Raw genomic sequence first — 20,210 nt, 5'->3', positions numbered from 1 at the left:
TTATCATTAGTACATTCTTTTAGCCACAAAATGTACCCACATAAACTGAAAAAACTGTAGAAAATGCATATAGGAATATATTGGGCAGCTTTTTTTTTTTTGTCGGGTAGAATAGTTTTCAGGTGCCATGACGTGCTTGTAGAGCCCCTTTGGGCCACGTTCTCACGTGGCATTTTATTTGCGCTTTGAAACAAAATCCAGGCGCTCCACCCACGATCGCATGTTGAGGTAAGATTGCATTTACGTTTGCATTTACATTTGCGTTTAGTTATCGTGTTGGAAACACGATGTTATCAAAATATGTTGCCACAAGTGGAGCCTTTGGATTGCCTTTCCAAACTTAACCAAAATGTCATGTGTGAACGTGGCCACAGGTACTACAAACCTTAATCCCAGAGAATTTCTTTTTATCGCTCCCCACTTTCAAAAACCAATAACTTTTTAATTTTTCCGTGTACAGAGCTGTGTAAGGGCTTTTTTTCTGCAGAACAAATTGTACTTCCTAGTGACAGTACTATATATTCCATCCCTTGTACGGGGAAGTGGAAATACAATTTAAAATTTGGTAAAATTTACAAGAAACCGCATTTGCGCCATTTTCTTGTGAGCTCTGTTTTTTATGTCTTTCACTGTACACTCCAAATGGCATCTCTAATATATTCTTTGGTTCATTATGATCACAGGGATAACAAGTTTCCCCTAAATCCCTTCCACATCGAATCCCTTCCCTTCCTTGTTTGAACTTGAAAAGTTTCTTTTTTCAACTGTATAAACTATGAAACAATATAGGTTTTATTAGATGTTAATGATTTTACTAAAAATTTAAAACTTATGTGACCAAACATAATTATTACCTTTACCATATTCTGACTCTAACAATAACTTTCTTATACTAAGGAGTACGGAGTTGACTAAGGTGCCATTTTTTCCAGAGCATACTACCATGTTGGGGACTGTGCAATCTTTAGATCACTTTTTATTATGCTATCTATGTGTTGCAAAACGGCAAAAAGTGTCAATTCAGACATGAGCACATTTTTCCGTTACAGGGTTCACCGCCGGGAATAACCGTTTTTATATCTTTTTAGATTGGACATTTTGGGATGCTATGATACCTCATATGTATTTTTTTTTTTATTATTTATTGTTTTACATGTGTTAGGAGCCTTTTGAACATTTTTATGAATTTTGTTTTTCATTCTTTTTATTTATTTATTTTTTTTTGTTTATTTCTTTTTTATTTCTTTTATTTACGCATTACTATCATATGAACTAATGATCATGTGATCACTAGTTCATACTAATGCAGTGAAATAACCATGTTTTGCAGTGCATTAGAAGTGTCAGCCTATGCATTTGGCATGGCAGACCCGGAGACCTTCTTTAAGACCCTGGCTGCCTGGTGGTGAAGACGGCACACCAGACTGTTAGAGCAGGACCCAGCTGTCATAAGACAGCCGGAGAACTGCTCTCCCCGGCACAGGGAGCCCATGAGGAACCAATGCACTGGATGCTTGGTTATTTCTCCTCCCCTTGCTCTCTTTCTCATTGACTACCACAGTTTGTAGAAGGATACAATGTGTTTTTTACACAAGTTTCTGAGCCTGATCCTGGGGTATGATGTTTGATGATTGTCAGTAGTGATGGAAATTACGGCTCTTCTCAGTGTGCTGGCTCATTAAGCTCTGCTCACTAAGAAGAGCCGGCTCTTCACGCTTCTAAATGGCTCCCTATTAAATATATAATAGGCAGCTGCAGGGCAGTCAATCACCCCACGCCACTCCACTTTCAACCCAATTGCATTGGGTTAAAGGGGGTGTCATGAACCGATTGGGGGCAGGGTTTTAGTAAATCACTAATTTTCAGGTCTCATTTTCAACCATCACTTGAGCAGGTTTTCTAGGCAGTTGTAAATGCAGTGCTATAAGCATTCCAGAAAGCTATTAGATTGAATAAAAACTAAATACAGGTGCTAAAATGGGACATCATTTTGGAAAACTTGCTTGTACTTCCTAGCAACATGCAAAGGTAGTTATTATAAAATGTAGAGTTAAAGACCAATAGCATACAGAGAGCCACGGTGTCTCGAATTTGGCTGTAACAAAATGTTAAATCACCCGGGAAAATGCTTTATTCTCAAGTCTCTAGGCTTTCAGTTGATAGTGGAAAATCTTTGATGACTTCTTCACTGTCAGAGTTCATCCAGACATAGCAGAATAATCACAACTTGCTTCTTACCTATATAGTGGGGCTGAATTATTATTAATTATACAGTAAATAGTATAAAGGGATTATCTGGTATATTGTTATGATGTATTATAAATGTTTCTTCATAAACTTGTGAACAATGTCTGAATGAGCTCATTTTATGTAATCTTTTTCATTTCAGATTTATGCAGCCGGCATAAAGGGAGAGAGTGTAAGTGCACAAATTACATTCAGTTGTGTCATTTTATATATTAAGTTGTTGACATTTTTCTCCATTACAATAATTATACTGTGTTTTTTTAACATGCAAAGATATGCTCTTTGTCACTGCGGAACAACAACATGCAATGTGCGGTTTTCTAATGTGACCAAGATTTACACATCTACTGGTACTTATCAATTTCTACATTAATTTTTCATAACTAGCTCAGAAGTTCAAGGTAGCGGAGTAACAATCTCTATGAGTGTAACCTGAGCTGTTATTTTATTAGATGGATAAAACTAAGGATTTGCATTAGTAAACTAATGTACAGAAAACTGGACATTATTGTTCACTTACTGTTTTTGTATTATATATCATTTTATTTGAAACGATAGCATAGCTCAGATTTTAAATGATGTTGTATGTTACTTTAGATTACACTTACACTAGAATGCAGTGTGCAACGTTGGTGTTTTCATACATTTAAGTCTTACAGCCTTACAAAGTTTTACAGTCTTAAAGCATTCTAATCGTATTGTGTTTGAATATTTGTTATATATATAGGGAACTGCTGGTCCAGAAGGCCCACCTGGAAAAGAAGGGCAAAGGGTGAGTCAAATAAAGTATATGATTAAATCAATGATATTGTATTGAATTGTAGGAATTAATTTGTACATGTGCTACAGTATCTGGTGAGTAAACACATAGCAGGCGGACTAAAACTTTTATCATGTGCATGATTGCTTACTCATATGTTTTGACCCTTGAATAATTGTAGCTAAATGATCTATAACTACTTACTGTATTATTCAATGTTATCAGTCTGGACTTTAGAGAGCCAAATAATCTCCTGCTTCATGGACTCCAAACCTCAGCAGTGATGTGAGGAGTCTCTAAGTTTCTAACAACTAGCTGTATAAGGGGGAGTTGAATGGGGCAGTGTCAGGCACCAGGGGTAGCAAACCAACAACTTTGTCCGCGATGGTGACCAAGGTGAAATACTAAGTCGTGTAGCAGTATCGTAGTTGGAGACAGGTAGGGGGTCAGGACAGGCAGCATGGGATCATAGTCAGTAATGGAACCGGGGTCACAATAGGAAATCCCAATACAGACAAGGAGCATGCAGGACAAGCTTTCTCTAGGGCACATGGCATGCAGATCCAGCAGGGGACACAAGAAAGGGATTTAAACAGCAAGGGCAGCCAGCCTGCGCCAATTACTGGTACGCTGGCTGTTTAAAAATCTCTATAACCTGTTGCAATGAGACCTGATGAGTGTATATATGGGGCTATGCTCACACATACAAATATTGTACATACACACAAATTTGACTCATATGTATAGCCATCTATCTGTATAATTTTAGAAAAAAGAAGTGTTGCTCTCTAGATTTATATTAAGAACCCCAATGTTAACAGGAAATAGTGCTAAACAGTTAAAATATCACTCAGCCCTTAAAGCTTATGTATGAGGTAACTTATTGTTTTTTAAGAGAGTGGCATGTAAAGTAGAGATTAAGCAGATAAGATGTCCTTACAAGAGCAAACCCGCTATTAGGAACATAACTACCGGTCCCTGAGAGACCTAACAAGGAGACAGGGAAGACTCCATCTGGCAGCTGCTGTATAGTGGATCTTACAGGTAATAGAAATTCAGGTATAGACCAGTGTTTACACTGGTACACAGAAAACCAACACAAGTCTAAGACAGGGAAAGCAGGATCACACTGGGAGATACTGAGGGACAAACAACAGATATAGACAGAGAAAATTGGGTCAAAACCAAGATGGCAGCCAAGGTACAGAATAGAATGGTCGGTAGGCAAAGCAGAAGTCAAATACAGGGAATAGCAAGAGCACTAGGGAACACAGGAGACTGAATGGCAGCAGCTGTCCCTCAGGCTAGTAACCCTTTCAGAACAGGGCTGCACCGCACAGGGCAGGGTATGACTCGATAAATCCAACCACCGGAGAAAACTAAGCCACAGTTTACACACACAAAACACAAACAAATTATCTATTATGCCAACTATGAATAGAGGGACGTTTTGACAGTGAAAGAAGTCCATGATCTCAGAACATATTAACATATTTTAGTTGCTCTAAATGCTTTGTCTGTACTTCAAATTTTTAATATTAGTAATGACCATAAACATAACATAGTAAATAAGATGTCAGTGCTTTACTTAGTATCAAGCCATTTCTCCCCAATTCTAATCCATGGTAACATTTTATGTAACATCAATCCACATAACATCTGTTGTGAAATGTTTATCAAAACAGAAATTCCTTACAGAAACATTGAAGTGTGTCTAGCCAAATGTTTGCGCAGTACAGAAACAAATCTAAACAAATCTATAAATGTATTCATACACTCACCGGCCACTTTATTAGGTACACCATGCTAGTAACGGGTTGGACCCCCTTTTGCCTTCAGAACTGCCTCAATTCTTCGTGGCATAGATTCAACAAGGTGCTGGAAGCATTCCTCAGATATTTTGGTCCATATTGACATGATGGCATCACACAGTTGCCGCAGATTTGTCGGCTGCACATCCATGATGCGAATCTCCCGTTCCACCACATCCCAAAAATGCTCTATTGGATTGAGATCTGGTGACTGTGGAGGCCATTTGAGTACAGTGAACTCATTGTCATTTTCAAGAAACCAGTCTGAGATGATTCCAGCTTTATGACATGGCACATTATCCTGCTGAAAGTAGCCATCAGATGTTGGGTACATTGTGGTCATAAAGGGATGGACATGGTCAGCAACAATACTCAGGTAGGCTGTGGCGTTGCAACGATGCTCAATTGGTACCAAGGGGGCCAAAGAGTGCCAAGAAAATATTCCCCACACCATGACACCACCACCACCAGCCTGAACCGTTGATACAAGGCAGGATGGATCCATGCTTTCATGTTGTTGACGCCAAATTCTTACCCTACCATTCGAATGTCGCAGCAGAAATCGAGACTCATCAGACCAGGCAACATTTTTCCAATCTTCTACTGTCCAATTTCGATGAGCTTGTGCAAATTGTAGCCTCAGTTTCCTGTTCTTAGCTGAAAGGAGTGGCATCCGGTGTGGTCTTCTGCTGCTGTAGCCCATCTGCCTCAAAGTTCGACATACTGTGCATTCAGAGATGCTCTTCTGCCTACCTTGGTTGTAACGGGTGGCGATTTGAGTCACTGTTGCCTTTCTATCAGCTCGAACCAGTCTGCCCATTCTCCTCTGACCTCTGGCATCAACAAGGCATTTCCGCCTACAGAACTGCCGCTCACTGGATGTTTTTTCTTTTTCGGACCATTCTCTGTAAACCCTAGAGATGGTTGTGCGTGAAAATCCCAGTAGATCAGCAGTTTCTGAAATACTCAGACCAGCCCTTCTGGCACCAACAACCATGCCACGTTCAAAGGCACTCAAAGCACCTTTCTTCCCCATACTGATGCTCGGTTTGAACTGCAGGAGTTGTTTGAGTTGCCGCCATGTGATTGGCTGATTAGAAATCAAGTGTTAACAAGCAGTTGGACAGGTGTACCTAATAAAGTGGCCGGTGAGTGTAGATTTAATATGATTTTCCATCACAGATCCATGTACTGATTCTTTCTGATTCACTTTGGACGAGCAGATATTGCTTCAATTATGATGGAAATTGGTACTGTATATAGCTCTCTCTAGGCCACTAAAACACAGATTTTTTTCATAAAAAGGTTCAATCACATTTAGTTTATTTTCTAAGACTTTTATTAGTATGGGTAGGGTTACCCTTAGGGGTTAACCATATCCATAATTCTTAACCTAATGCTAGCTCTAACCTTGATGAAAAAACTTGATAGAAAATGATTAAATTCGAACAAAATTTTTTTTTAAATTTATGATCTTAAAATTAATCTGTGTTTTAGAGGACTAAAGGGGGTGACATACATATTTCTAGAACAATTGGAGAAACATCACTGGAGAAAAATCTGAACTGAATCTTTTGAAAATTTCGGCAAAGCTTCTGTGAATCTTGTCCGTTCACTGAATATGAAAGAGTGGCATTAGGAGGAAAAGCTGTTGGTCAACAGTTAAATGTGTGTCTTCTGTTAGATCTCATAGAGTTATGGGGTGATTTATCATAAGAACTAGAACAGTTCTGCTCTCGGTCACTACTAATAAATTACCCCCATAACTGTACTTTTTCTATTAAACCAATAGACTTATACTGTATATTCAGATATGATATATGACATTATGATTTAATATCATAAAACAATGTTGCTTTAAAAGCTGCTAGCTGCTAACTTTTTACACACTTGTCTGAACTAGTCCAACTGGAAGAAAACTGAATGAAGGACACAACCTACCTAACATCCTAGATATGCTGTCTAGAACATAAATACAACCATTAATCTAAAAACTACAATGCCCCCAGAAGGACAAATGATGTGAGGCTAATTAATAGTGGAACCCCTTGGCCAATGATTGTCCTTGATGTGGATAGAAATAAGGACAAGGAACAAGCGATCCAACAGGCAAGAACAGGACTCAATTTACTTAAAATTTTCCTGTTACTCTCGTCCATAAAATTGAGACATATAAAATCAACGCACGTGCAGTTCTGTACCTTTAGGTTCCAAGCCCAAATATTCTACAAACTGCCCTAAATAGTGCTCCACTCCTAACTGCCCTGTATGTAAACTGCCACACTCCACTGTTCCTGTGGTAAGGGTCTCTAAATATTCACAGGGACGAAGCATTTAGACTTATGGGTTCTTGTCTGGGTGATACTCTTACTAGAAGTGGTTTCTTTTATAAACACTGGCCAACCCTCCTTAGTGCTCAGACTTTGCTCAGATGTTAGGGGAATCATTAGCAAACTAGCAAGGCCATAAAATGACATTGGAAAATTACATAGAACTTTAGAACTACATATTTTTAGAACTTTGATTTAAGCCTGGCTTTATTTTCCAGCATCCACAATCTTATGGCAGTTTTCCAACTACTTTTTGAAAGAAGGTACAATACTGCTGCCATAGCCAGAGCCCTCTGGTGTTTTCATATGGCACCAGTCTTAGGAGGCATGGCATGTACAGGGGGCATGTACAGGGTTCTTCTGTGTGCATAAGCTATTATATACAATACTATATAGTATCTTTTAGGATGATGTGAGTATGTACACCTTTAAGCTTTCACCAGATGATAAATTGTAACAAGAAGTTGAATTTTTTCTTATAACACGGACAATAAATGGTAGAAACCTCTATACCTGGTGATAAACTTATTGTTCAAATTGTCGATTGCATTTAATGAAATATTTTTATCAAATCGTGTATGTTTTTTAGATTCAAAGCACCTGTTATTAATAAGGTTTATATTCTGAATAAATGAATGTGTATGATGTCAAGGTTTTCACCAACCAAAATTCATGAGTGGGCAAAGCATCTAATATGACAATGCACCAAGCACTCGCAGATGTCCTTGCTCCTTGGTACACAATCACCGCAGTAATACAAAAGAGTAAATGTTGAATGCTGGGAGGAATTGTATTCACTTTAGACTATAATTCTTACTTTTCAACACCTGGAAGTGATTAATTGGATTAAACAGATTGAATAGCTACTGAAAATGGACTAGGCGTATAGAATATGATTCAGTAAATTCAGCATTCATACCAGTAAGAAGGTTCATCACTATAACAGCCTTGATGGAAGACTTATCTTTTAAGCATGTATAGTTCTAATAATATGAGATACTTGATTTCTAGAAGTTTCCTTTTCCTGTTCTAAAATGCTAAACAATAACTACTAATGACATGAGGACTGTGGAAGAGATGGTTAACAGAGACAATATACAAAGCTACATGGAAGACCTTAATGCTTAAACCTACTAAAACATAATAAAACGTATATAAATTTTCTATGATTGTACAAGACTACAATCCGTATAAGACTACCCCTTTTCCAACGCATACAAAACACCGGTAAAAATTTAAAAAAAAACAGATTTGAATTTAACATGGTCCTTTTTTAAATGTAAATTCTTATGACATGCAGGTATATAGCAGGAAAACTATCGCTCATAAACATAAGGCATACAACAACAACATTACCAATACAGCACAGCCCCCAGTAGTATACAGCACAGCCCCCAGTAGTATACAGCACTGCCCCCAGTAGTATACAGCACAGCCCCCAGTAGTATACAGCACAGCCCCCAGTAGTATACAGCACAGCCCCCAGTAGTATACAGCACAGCCCCGAGTAGTATACAGCACAGCCCCCAGTAGTATACAGCACAGCCCCCAGTAGTATACAGCACAGCCCCCAGTAGTATACAGCCCAGCCCAGCATTAAAAAAATAAAATAAACTTATATACTCACCCGATGTGCGGCGCTGCTCCCCCGATGTCCGCGCCGTCTTCTTTCTTCTGCTGGGCGCCGCCATTGATCTTCCCCGGCAGGCGCCTAGTATGACGCGCCGCTGCTGACGTCATACTAGGCGCCGACCCGGGGAAAGACATGGCGGCGCCCAGCAGAAGAAAGAAGACGGCGCGGAAGACTGAAGACAGCACAGCGCGGACATCGGGGCCAACGGAGGGTGAGTATGCACCCCGATGTCTTTTTGAGGCTGCCGGCAGCTTTTTGAGGCTGCCGGCAGCCATCGCTGTGCAAACACCCGCGATCGGTGCTAGCACCGATCGCGGGTGTTACCGGTAAGCCTTTGCTGCAATATGCAGCAAAGACTTACCGGCCATGGAGAGGGCTCAGCCCGTGAGCCCTCTCCATGCACCGGGACCGCCGACGTATAAGACGATTACCGGCGTATAAGACGACCCCAGAGAAGACAGAAGATTTTTCTGTCTTCAAAAGTCGTCTTATACGCCGGTATATACGGTAAGTTAATTTTAATATGGATTTTTTTTCAGTTTCCCAGTACACTGCATGGAATATAAAATACTGACACTAAGAAAAGCCTCAGTACAGGGTAAAATTAAAAGTTATAGCTTCTTACAGGTAGTAAGTTAAAAACAAATGTACAAATATGGAAAACAGTTCCAAAAGTTTGAAGTACTTTGCCCAGTGAATAAAATGTATGTATGTATGTATACCTTGCCTTAAAGGGGTATTCCGATTTCAGCAAGTAATTGATATTGCTGGAATAATAAAAAGTTAAACAAACTTTCAATATACTTTCTGTATCAATTCCTTACAGTTTTCTGATCTCTGCTTGCTGTCCTTCTATAAAAAGCTTCATTGTTTATTTCCAGTGGATAGAAATCTGACCATGGTCACACAGGTGCACGACTAGTTATCACACAGCTCTGATTACTCTCTATGATACTGAAGTGCCTTGCACCTGTGTGACCATTGTCGGATTTCTATCCATGGGAAGTAAGAAATGAAGCTTTATATAGAGTGACAGCAAGCAGAGATCTAGAAAACCATGAGGTATTGATAAAAAGTATATTGGAAAATTGTAGTTCTTTTCATCATACAAACAATAACATTAATTTGCTGAAGTGGGAATACCCCTTTAACCCCTAGGCGCACCACGACGTTATACTACGTCCCCGGGGCTAGATGCTTAGCGCACCGGGACGTAGTATAACGTCTAGCTTCTGGGACCGGCTCACGAACGGAGCCGGTACCAGAAGCAGCGGCTGTCAGCTGTCTATCACAGCTGACACCGCGCTGTAACACCCGCGATCGGAGCCGGCTCCGATCGCGGGTGTTAACCCCTTACACGCCGCGGTCAAGCATGACCGCGGCGTGTAAGGGTGTTCCTGCTGTGGATCGGATCCCCCGTGCCGCTTACCGGGGGATCCGATCCTCTTCCGGGCAGCTCCGAGGACTGGCATGTGCCCCGGAGCTGCCCGGTCTCCATGGCAGCCAGACCCCTTCCGGGTCTGACTGCAAACTGTCTGAGCATGCGCAAGCTTGCTCAGACAGTTTACACTGCTCTACAATAAAATAGTATTGTAGAGCAGTGTATTGAACTTAAACCAGTGATCAGAGCATCACTGGTTTAAGTTCAAGTATGTATAAGTAAAAATATGCAAAAACACTTAACACTACACATTATAATAAATAAAAAATAAATACATAAAATATAAGCCCCTAAAATGTCACTTTCCCATAAAAAACTTAATAAAGTATAAAAAACATAAAAACACAAAAAAAACCTGCATATTTGGTATTGCCGCGTCCGTAACAATCTGCATAATAAAACAGAATTGTTACTGGACCCGCACGGTAAACGCCGGAGGAAAAAAACGCAAAAAACGTTCCGAAAAAAGATAATTTTTAATTAATACCCTATAAAAAATGCTCTAAAAAGTGATTTTAAAAATTTTATGCACTCTAAAATAAGCCCACTAAAAAGAACAACTGTTCTCGCAAAAAATAAGCCCCTAACCAGATTTGTCAGCCAAAAAATAAAAAAGTTATGCATATAAAAAGATGGTGATGCTAAATTGAATAAGATTTTCTCCAAATTAGTTTTTATTCAGTACAATTGAATAAAATACACAAAACCCCCACATATTTGGTATCCCTGCGTCCGTAACAATCTATATAATAAAACAGAATTGTTATTAGATCCGCAAAGTGAACCCCGTAAAAAACAACCTAAAAAAACTCTCTCTGAAAAAGATGATTTTTTATTAATGCCCTTTAAAAATGCTCTAAAAAAAGTGATTTTAAAAAGTTACGCAATCTAAAATAAGACCACTAAAAAGAGCTATCATTCTTGCAAAAAATAAGCCCTTAAACAGATTTGTGAGGTGAAAAATAAAAAAGTTATACATATGAAAGACGGTGATGCTAAAATTAACAACAATTTTGCCAAATTACTTTTTATTCAGTAAAAATGGTAAAAAATAAAAAATATATATAAATGAAGTATTTTCATAATCGTGGCGACCCATAGAATAAAAATAATATACTATTTTTATGGTATGGTTAACGGCCAAATAAAAAACACATAAAAATTTTCCTAAAAATTGATGATTTTCATTTCCTCCACCAACAAAGAGTTAATTAAATCTCACCAATTAGCTGTAGATGCCCCAAAATTACATAACAGAAAAGTGCATCTCATGTGGCAAAAGAAATAAGCCCCTATAGGTCCTCATTAAAAAAAAGAAAAAAATTATATCCTGTACAATGTGACATAGCAAATCTGATCTGGATGGCGCCTCCTTCCCTTCTATGCCCGGCCGTGCGCCCATACAGCAGGATACCACCACATATAGAGTATCCGTGTACTCGGGAGAAATTGGGTATCAAACTTTGTGGAGCCTTTTTTAATTTAATCCATTTTAAATGTTTAATTTTCCACCCAAAATGAGTGTATTGTGAAAAAATATTACAATTTCAGACTGCACCTCCATTTTGTTTTAACCCCTATAAAACACGTAAAGGGTTAACAAACTTCTTAAAAGTAGTTTTTCATACGTTGAGGGGTGTAGTTTCCACAATGGGGTAATTAATGAGTCTCACTATTATTTAGGCCTCTCAGTGTCAATTAGAAGTTGATCAGGTCCATCTAAGTACGGGTTTTGGCGATTTTACAAAAAATGTGAAAAATGGCACCCAAATTCTGAGCCTCATAACATTCTAGTAAAATATGTGGAATCTTAAAAAACCATGCCAACATAAAGCAGACATTTGGGAAATGTAAGTTATGAATTTATTTGGGAGCTATGACTATCTGCATCAAAAGTAGAGAATTTAGAACGTTGAAAATAAAGAATTTTTCTAAATTTTTGCCAAATTTTGTTTTTTTTCATAACTAAACGCAAAATATTTCATCCAAATTTTTAAACTAATTTGAAGTACAATGTGTCACGAGAAAACAATCTCAAAATCCCCTGGATATCTCGTAGCGTTCCAAAGCTATAACCACTTATAGTGACACAGGTCAGATTTGAAAAATGGGACCGCGTCCTTAAGGCCAAAATAGGCTGTGTCCCCTAGGGGTTAAGTCTTGTATCTCTAAAGTGTTGAGAGCAAAACATGTATTTCAGTATTAAGAATATCCCTTACTAAGCTTAGCTTTAGTTACAGTAGATAGGGATCAGTTAATCCACACTTAAACTTAATGTGCAGGGTGAATTACATTTTGTTTGATACAAAAGTATTAATTCTTAAGCACCTGATACCCTGTTTTCAGGTGCAGGGACCAGTTCCAAGGCTGTCAATATACCTATTGCAGTCAAGGAAGTATAAACTTGATGACACAGGTTAGCTATCGCAGACAGTTACCATTCCTAGCAGACAATGGGCCACATTTATCAATAGTGATGCAATCTACGCTATTTCACACTAATATGCCTTATTGGCGCACAGTCTTCAATAATCTGGAATGGCCCAATCTTAAACTGAGTGCACCAGTTTATTTTGGTGCATTCGGTTTAATGGGTGTGTGCCACATTACTCGAGTCATGTTAGTAAATGTGGGCACTAGAACATCCCTTTTGTGGGGCACAATACTGGCGCAAACTCTTCATAAATACATGTGCCAGAAAATTCTTTCTAGTGCAAAGTCAGACAGCAAACTGGTGACACCAATTTAATGGCCCATTATGTCATTAATGCAGAGAGATTGGAAATATCTTAAGTCTATAAAGTAATTATCAAAGAGAGAAAAATAAAACTATAAAACGTGAAAGCTTTGCTATTAGCTTGTGTCACTAACCAATTATTGTTCAAAGAACATCCTGAATTTCACATATACCATCTTTGAATAGTAAGATTCCAATGGTAAGTAGGAAGTGCAAGACGTGGGCTGAGGAGTTGACATCCTGCATAACATCTGTGTGCCTGCAAAGGTAGAATTCACATAAATGTTCAAATTACATTGGAGGTTTGAGTTAAATAAGTTTTACTTCATTCAAAATCTGCCACACGTTGCCATAACAACCAGTCTAAAGATTGTAAAACAACTACTTTCAGCACCAGTTCTATGAAAAAAAATTCTTACAATAAAGAAATTCAGCTTTTAATTCTTACAAAAATAATACAGATAAAAAAATATGATAATAGAAAATTATAGAACTATAGAAAACATTAGAAAATTATTCCACACCTGCAGAGTTGATGTATGTTAGATTCATATTAATCAGCTCATATATTTTAAATTACCACCTGTAGCTGGATGAGCCATTATATCTTCCTACTTTGTACCATAGCACATTCCAGTACAATGTTATTATTTCAACTTTATTAAAATATTAAAGATTTTAGTTGTCTGCTTCGTTGGATTCTAGAAAAAAAATCATTTTCACTTTCCCAACTACAAAAGACGATTCCCACTTATGTTTTTGCTATCCAAAAGATAAGTAATCAATATGTTTATCCTGGAAAACCTTTCTAACATGGCGAATCCTAGTTGGCCTTAGTGGCCATCATGGCTGCATCAATAATTAGCAACTTCTTGCTTTTATTTATTTATACACTTTGGCTGAGATTTATCAAAAGTCTCATACAGGTGAAAAGTGCATATTTGGCCTAGACAGTCTTATGGTAAATCTGACATAGTTAAAGACTGAAAACTGCATAATTTTTGGCAAACACCCCTTTTCACATGCCATAACCTCTTGTCAAAAAATGGTCTAAAACCGTGCCCAGTTTGATAAATCTTTCCCATTATGTTTGCTGCAGATCTCCTCAGGCTGGTCAGAGGAACATTACTCACAGTTTGCAATAGAAAAATCATATTGTGCAGTAAGAGTGGATGATTTCCCAGATAGTAATGCAGTAGATTGGGTTTATCCTCTTAGATCTTGGTTAGGAAAAGCAACATGACTTTAATAAGGAAATAAAAATTAAATAATAAGATTATCTGTCAGCATGAAACAATTGGAAGACCATCATGGAAGACCATGAAACTGTTTAGCATGTGAAAAAGAAGCACATCAATTATCTCATAAAATAACTACTTGCCACTATGTGCCATTTAAGAAGCAGCTTTAATACTGCTGACCACAGTCTCACTAACATTTATTTCAGGATTATGTTCCTCAAAAATAATTCACAAACGCTGCTAAAATTTTCATACTGTCAATTTTCCACCTGTGTTTTACAGGCTTTGGGGATAAAGTGGGTGACCCAACTGGTTTAGCTGTTAGTTTTGGCCTTTGAGGACTTAGCATGTGTTTATGGCTGGCATTTTTACCCCTTTCCTCCACATCATGGAACCCATTGAGTGTGTAGTCTTTGCCCTTTCCTGTATACTGTTTTACACAAACCTTATGCAACAATCCCTTAATGACTGGCCTTCTTAACCTTGCCCTAGTAATGACGACAAGGTCTACATGACAACAAGATTTTTAAGTTAGTTCTTCTCTATACTACACCATAAACAAAAATTAGGTACCTATGAGGGAAATTTCCAATAATATTCCTAAAAAGCAAGGTCAGAAATGCCTTCTACTTCAATGTGTTAGTTCCATTAAGAGACATCGACAATCAGTTTACTAACAGAAGACGTGTCCCGCTAAGAAGTTCCTGAAGAACTCTGCTCCTCAGGACTTCTTTTATAATAAATTTATATGCTGAGATCATGGATATATAGAGTTATAGAAATTATTGTTATCAGTCTGGGTCTCTCCGGCTATGTCCCTTAGAGCACCTTGTGTTATAATTTATTTACTCCCTCGTACAATACAGGTTCCACACGTCAGCTGCTCTATGCACTGTGGACAGGCGGTACTTGTATTGGAGTGAATAAATTATAAGACATGTCACCCTGAGGCGCTCTAGTGACGTAGCCAGAGTGCAATTGTGCCATAAGAGTCTCAGGAGAATAGTTGCTCAGGAACTTCTTACTAAAACTGATGGTAGATGTGTAAGTACTTGGCAATTGAGGTTGTAAGGTCAATTCCAGATCTCCTTCCCCTTTTGCTTCTATTTCTCCCCTTTTTAAGTGTGTCCAAACAGCTGTTTCTGGACACATTTTGCCCTATTGGTTGTTGGCTGTTAGTTTGGAGATTGATACCCCTGCATAACATTCACCTTGTCATCCTGAATCCATTTTATAACTCCCTTCTTTGCAAGAAAGTTGGAGAGATCTTGCTTCCCCCTGGGTTTGTGGGGTAATGGGAGTCCTAGACAGTTCACCATTAGGTGTATGGGCGAAATCTACTGGTATTGGACAAGTTATTTCCACAGAAAACTGACCCAATATATGCAGTCGTGTGTAGGAAACATTTGTCTTTCGATAAAATATTGAGTACAGATACTGCCCCACACAAGATTCAGATCATTTAGAAAGGATTACCCAGAGCTGGAGGATTACCCAGACCTGTGGGAGTCTCCCCAAACTGCTTTCTTTTATGTTACATGCATTTATAGAAAACCTACCACTTACAAGTGGTAGGTTTAGACACATATACATGGCACCAGCTCAGGGTGAGCTGGTGCCAGAGCATATTTTTGTTAGGGGAACAAAGCCCCTTTCGCCGTTTTATAAGTTGTATTAACTTATAACTCGGCGCACCGCACTTGGGCATGGCGCACCATGCGCGTGCCCGTGCGTGCGCCGGATTCTAACGTGCTGGAGAGCCAGTGACGTCACCGAGCTCTCCGGCACACGCGCGCCTGTGCAACTTAGCACGGGGAAACAGGCCGTGCTAAGTTGCGCAGGCGCGCGTGTGCCGGAGAGATCGGTGACGTCACCGGCTCTCCAGCACTTTAGAATCCGGCACACGCACGGGCACGCGCATGGTGCGCCGTTCCCAAGTGCGGTGCGCCGAGTTATAAGTTAATATAACTTATAAAACGGCGATAGGGGCTTTGTTCCCCTAACAAAAATATGCTATGGCACCAGCTCACCCTGAGCTGGTGCCATGTATATGTGTCTAAACCTACCACTTTTAAGTAGTAGGTTTCCTTTAAACGTCTCTATACTCCCTCCCCTGTGTTCCATGAAGAAATCTCACAAGGGAACATACCAAGCCCAGCTTCAATCCTGGAATATAAATGCATTTTCACAGTCCTGCTGCTACTAACATACCACACATATATATGGTTACAAAGAGCTCCAGGACCAATACCTATCAATGCCTCCAGATTTGTATGTTCAGAACTTCTGGTAGAATCTTCTTTAAAAAATGCAATCAATGTGTTAACATGAATTCATAATGCCATTGTATAATCCTATTTTGCACAGCACAGTATGTGCAAGAAATCACCTTTTTTGCATACGATACAAAGTTAATCAGAGCACAGGAGGGTAGTTATTTCATAAATAACTTAAATGTCTCATACGTTCAAATCTTGTGAGTTAAAGGGTTAAAAGGTGCAGTCAGATTATTGCAAGCCATAGCATAAATATTTCTCCCCTCACCCTTTTTAAGGCAATAAGAACACATAAAGATATTGGAGTTCTATGTACAGCACAGTTTAATTTTCAACAATTGCCTCTCATAGTCTCTCAGTATTTTTTCTCTCTGAAATGTGAAGTCTCAAATCCTCAAAATGAAGTAGCAAGGGGCATTGCAAGCTGTTACTGAGCTCTTCAGGGCAGAAAATCATTGTGCCAGCAAAATTCCATTTACAGCAGTGTGTACACTCAAATTCTATAAAAGAAGCTGAGAAAAACATTATTAATTTCTTTTGTTACTGAACTAAAGGTGTTCTGAAACTAGGTATAAAAGGCAACTTCTGGCAGCACACTGATGATCTACTGTAAGTGTCTTCCCTCCCTTCTCAGTGTATGGAGAAGATAAAAGATCATATCAAAGACCAATAACGAAATGACGTGATTATTTTAATACTAAACACCCATTTTCTACTTTATAACAGAAATATATTTTCTTATGTGTTCGAAAAGCTTATAAAATTCTGATTCTGTAATATTACTAAATTATTCTTTGTAAGGATTAGGGTTTTTGGGGTTTCCCTTTTGCTATTAAAGGGGTTTTCCCATGAAAGAAAATTCTCAAATTTCAATCTTCTAGTGATGTTAACACAATCATTTTTAACCCTTTACTATACAATTTTACTCAGTTTTATTGCTGTCATTGATGGTCAATGTAAATTTCCAGGGTGTGGGCGGGGACTCGCTAAGCAGACACATTGGGGCACATTTACTTATCCATCCAGAGGAGTTCACAGAAAGTGCATTGTCCGACGATCATGCACTCGGCCGCGATTCACTAAGGGTCCGCTAGAGTTCACCTTCTTCTTCCTGGTGCATGATCTTGTGACACAACTTGAAAGTTAAATTCCGCACTCATTCCGAATCTGTCGGATCGCCCGATGGCCCGCCCCCCCCCCCTGACGCACAATCTGATGACGTGCAACACAATCCCCTATTAAATACCTTTTAAAGACATGCCAGTCGTAAAGTCTGACTAAAGTGCGTTCATCTAGCCTTAGTAAATAAGCCACATTAGGATCCCTCTAGTTCTGTGAGCTGAAAATGTGGTTAGATTATCAGGGTCCAGGTTTATATACACTTTCATCTGGTTTCTGACATTGTACTAGTATCTGACACATAGAAAGAGAGATGAGACAGATCAGAGATGATGAGATCCATAAGATGCCTATTATATTCAATTACAGTCAGCATCAGTGAGTGAGCTCTGTCCTGGACTACAGGGGGCGGGGCTACAGTGCAGGGAACAGAGAGAGAAACTCAGCTCTTCAATCTGTCCCATGTTCTATGCTGCTGTTTTATTAGATAGCTATACATAGATAGATACATAAATACATACATAGATTAAAACAAATCCATTTAACACCTTGCCGACCGAGGAGCTGAGCTCTCTCCATACACAGCGGGTAATGGCTGTATAAAACAGCCAACACCCGCCTGTCACTGTCGTGGTCAGTGCTGGTACCGATTGCGGCAGTTAACCTGTTAAGTGTCGTGGTCGAACCCGATCGTGGCACGTAACTTTCCTTTACATGGGCGCCGCCATCTTGGATGCCCGATCGCCGCCCCCTGGAACGTCATCGGAGGGCGGCGATCGGTTGCTATCGCAGCCTAGAGTCTCATTGAGACTCGTAGGCTTGCCAGGTGCAATGATTTCTAATAGCCACCAGAGGGCAGGCTATTAAAAATCATTGTAAAATAGCTATATACTGCAATAATACAGTAGTACAGGCGGTCCCCTATCATCGCGTCCCAAAATGTCCGATCTATCAAAATATATTAGCGATTTTTCCCAGCGTTTAACCCGGTAATGGAAATTGGCGCCCAAAGTCGAAAATGCCACTTTATTGCCATTTTGAAAAATATAAAAAATTCTATAAAAAGTGATCAAAAGCCCATACAGTCCTAAAAATGAAAGCATTAAAACCGTCATCAAAAGTCGCAAAAAAATGACACCACCCACAGCTCCGTACACTGAAGTATGAAAAAGTTATTAGTGCCAGAACATGGCAAAATGAAGAATTTTTTTTGTACAGAAGGTTTTAATTTTTTTTAAATATATGAAAACATTATAAAACCTGTACAAATTTGGTATCATCGTGATCGTACCGAACCAAAGAATAAAATAGAGATGTGATTTGGGGCGCTCAGTGAAAGCTGTAAAATCCAAGCCCACAAGAAAACGGTGCAAATGCGTTTTTTCATCATTTTCACTGCATTCTGAAATTTTTCCCGCTTCCCAGTATACGGCATGGAATAATAAATACCATCACTATGAAGTGCAATTTGTTACGCAGAAAACAAGCCCAAACAGAGCTTTTTACATGGAAAAATAAAAAAGTTACAGATTTTTGAAGGTGGGGAGTGAAAAATGAAAATGCAAAAACGAAAAAGGGCCACGTCTCTAAGGGGTTAAAAAGATAACATGCACAGAAAAAGTCCACCGATGGTTAAATAACTAAATATACATGATAAATAGATGACAGTAACCTGTAAAGAGGTATAGAAGGTCTAGTCCTCAGAAAAAGTTAAGGTATACAAACAAGTATTGCACATTACCCAGAGGAATAACAGAGCACAAGGGACACATATACAGGTACATACAGACTAAGGCTACATGGACACTGCCGTGAGCCCGCCGCACCGTAGTGCAGCTCACCCCCGCCCCTCTCCATAGCGATATATGGCTGCGGCGCCGTAATACGGGAAAAGATAGGACATGTCCTATCTTTTCCCAAGCTATGGAGCGGTACGGTGCCGCACGTGTGCTGCACCATACCGCTCCCGTAGGGCGCCGTGAGCCCATAGAAGTGTATGGGGGACGTATATCCGCCGTATATTCGTCGGCCGTATATACGTGCCCCATACTGTAGTGTGAATGTAGCCTAAGGGTGGACCGCATCCGACACGTTTCGCCTTGTTTCATCAGGGGTATGTATGTAGACCTGTGTATGTGTCCCTTATCCTCTGTTACTCCTCTTAGTAATCTGGGTGATTTGTTTTAGTTGATCTATATAAAGTGTTAACTTTTCAAAAATTTGGTTTTTGTTTCCTTTTTTTGTGGTGTTATATGATTTTGGGAACAATCTATTTAATCGTGTTCACTCGTCTTTAGTTGTAGTTATAATACTGAAACTTGTCATTAATGAAACCTTCACATTTCACATATGTATATTATTCAGCCTCTAAGGGTGCAGTCACACTGTGCATTCTTGGACCATTTTCTGATGCATTTTTAAACGCACCGAAAACACATTTGTTATTTAACACGTGTGTATTTGTATGTTTACAATAGGTTTGGCTGGTTTGAACCTGTTTTTCTTAATTTCTGGAAGTGTAAGCAGCTGTTTAATAGATTCAAACCAGCCAAATGCATGGTAAACATACAAAAACACAACATTTAATACTGCATGCATTTTCTATGCATTTAAAA

At 39.0% G+C, this 20,210-nt stretch overlaps 1 protein-coding gene across 4 annotated transcripts in view; it reads left to right on the top strand.

Moving 5' to 3' along the window:
• The window catches only part of COL19A1 (collagen type XIX alpha 1 chain), a 553,058-nt gene that overhangs the window by 202,329 nt on the left and 330,519 nt on the right, over window positions 1-20,210 (top strand). For all 4 annotated transcript variants that reach the window (XM_072142184.1, XM_072142183.1, XM_072142182.1 and 1 more), the window contains 2 exons: window positions 2,390-2,419; window positions 2,975-3,019. In XM_072142184.1, coding sequence (XP_071998285.1) covers window positions 2,390-2,419; window positions 2,975-3,019 — 75 coding nt within the window. The remainder of the gene's footprint in view (window positions 1-2,389; window positions 2,420-2,974; window positions 3,020-20,210) is intronic.

Source organism: Engystomops pustulosus, chromosome 3 (genome assembly GCF_040894005.1).
Source record: "Engystomops pustulosus chromosome 3, aEngPut4.maternal, whole genome shotgun sequence".
Classification (NCBI taxonomy): Eukaryota; Metazoa; Chordata; class Amphibia; order Anura; family Leptodactylidae; genus Engystomops; species Engystomops pustulosus.
This window is presented reverse-complemented; position numbering and strand designations above follow the sequence as displayed.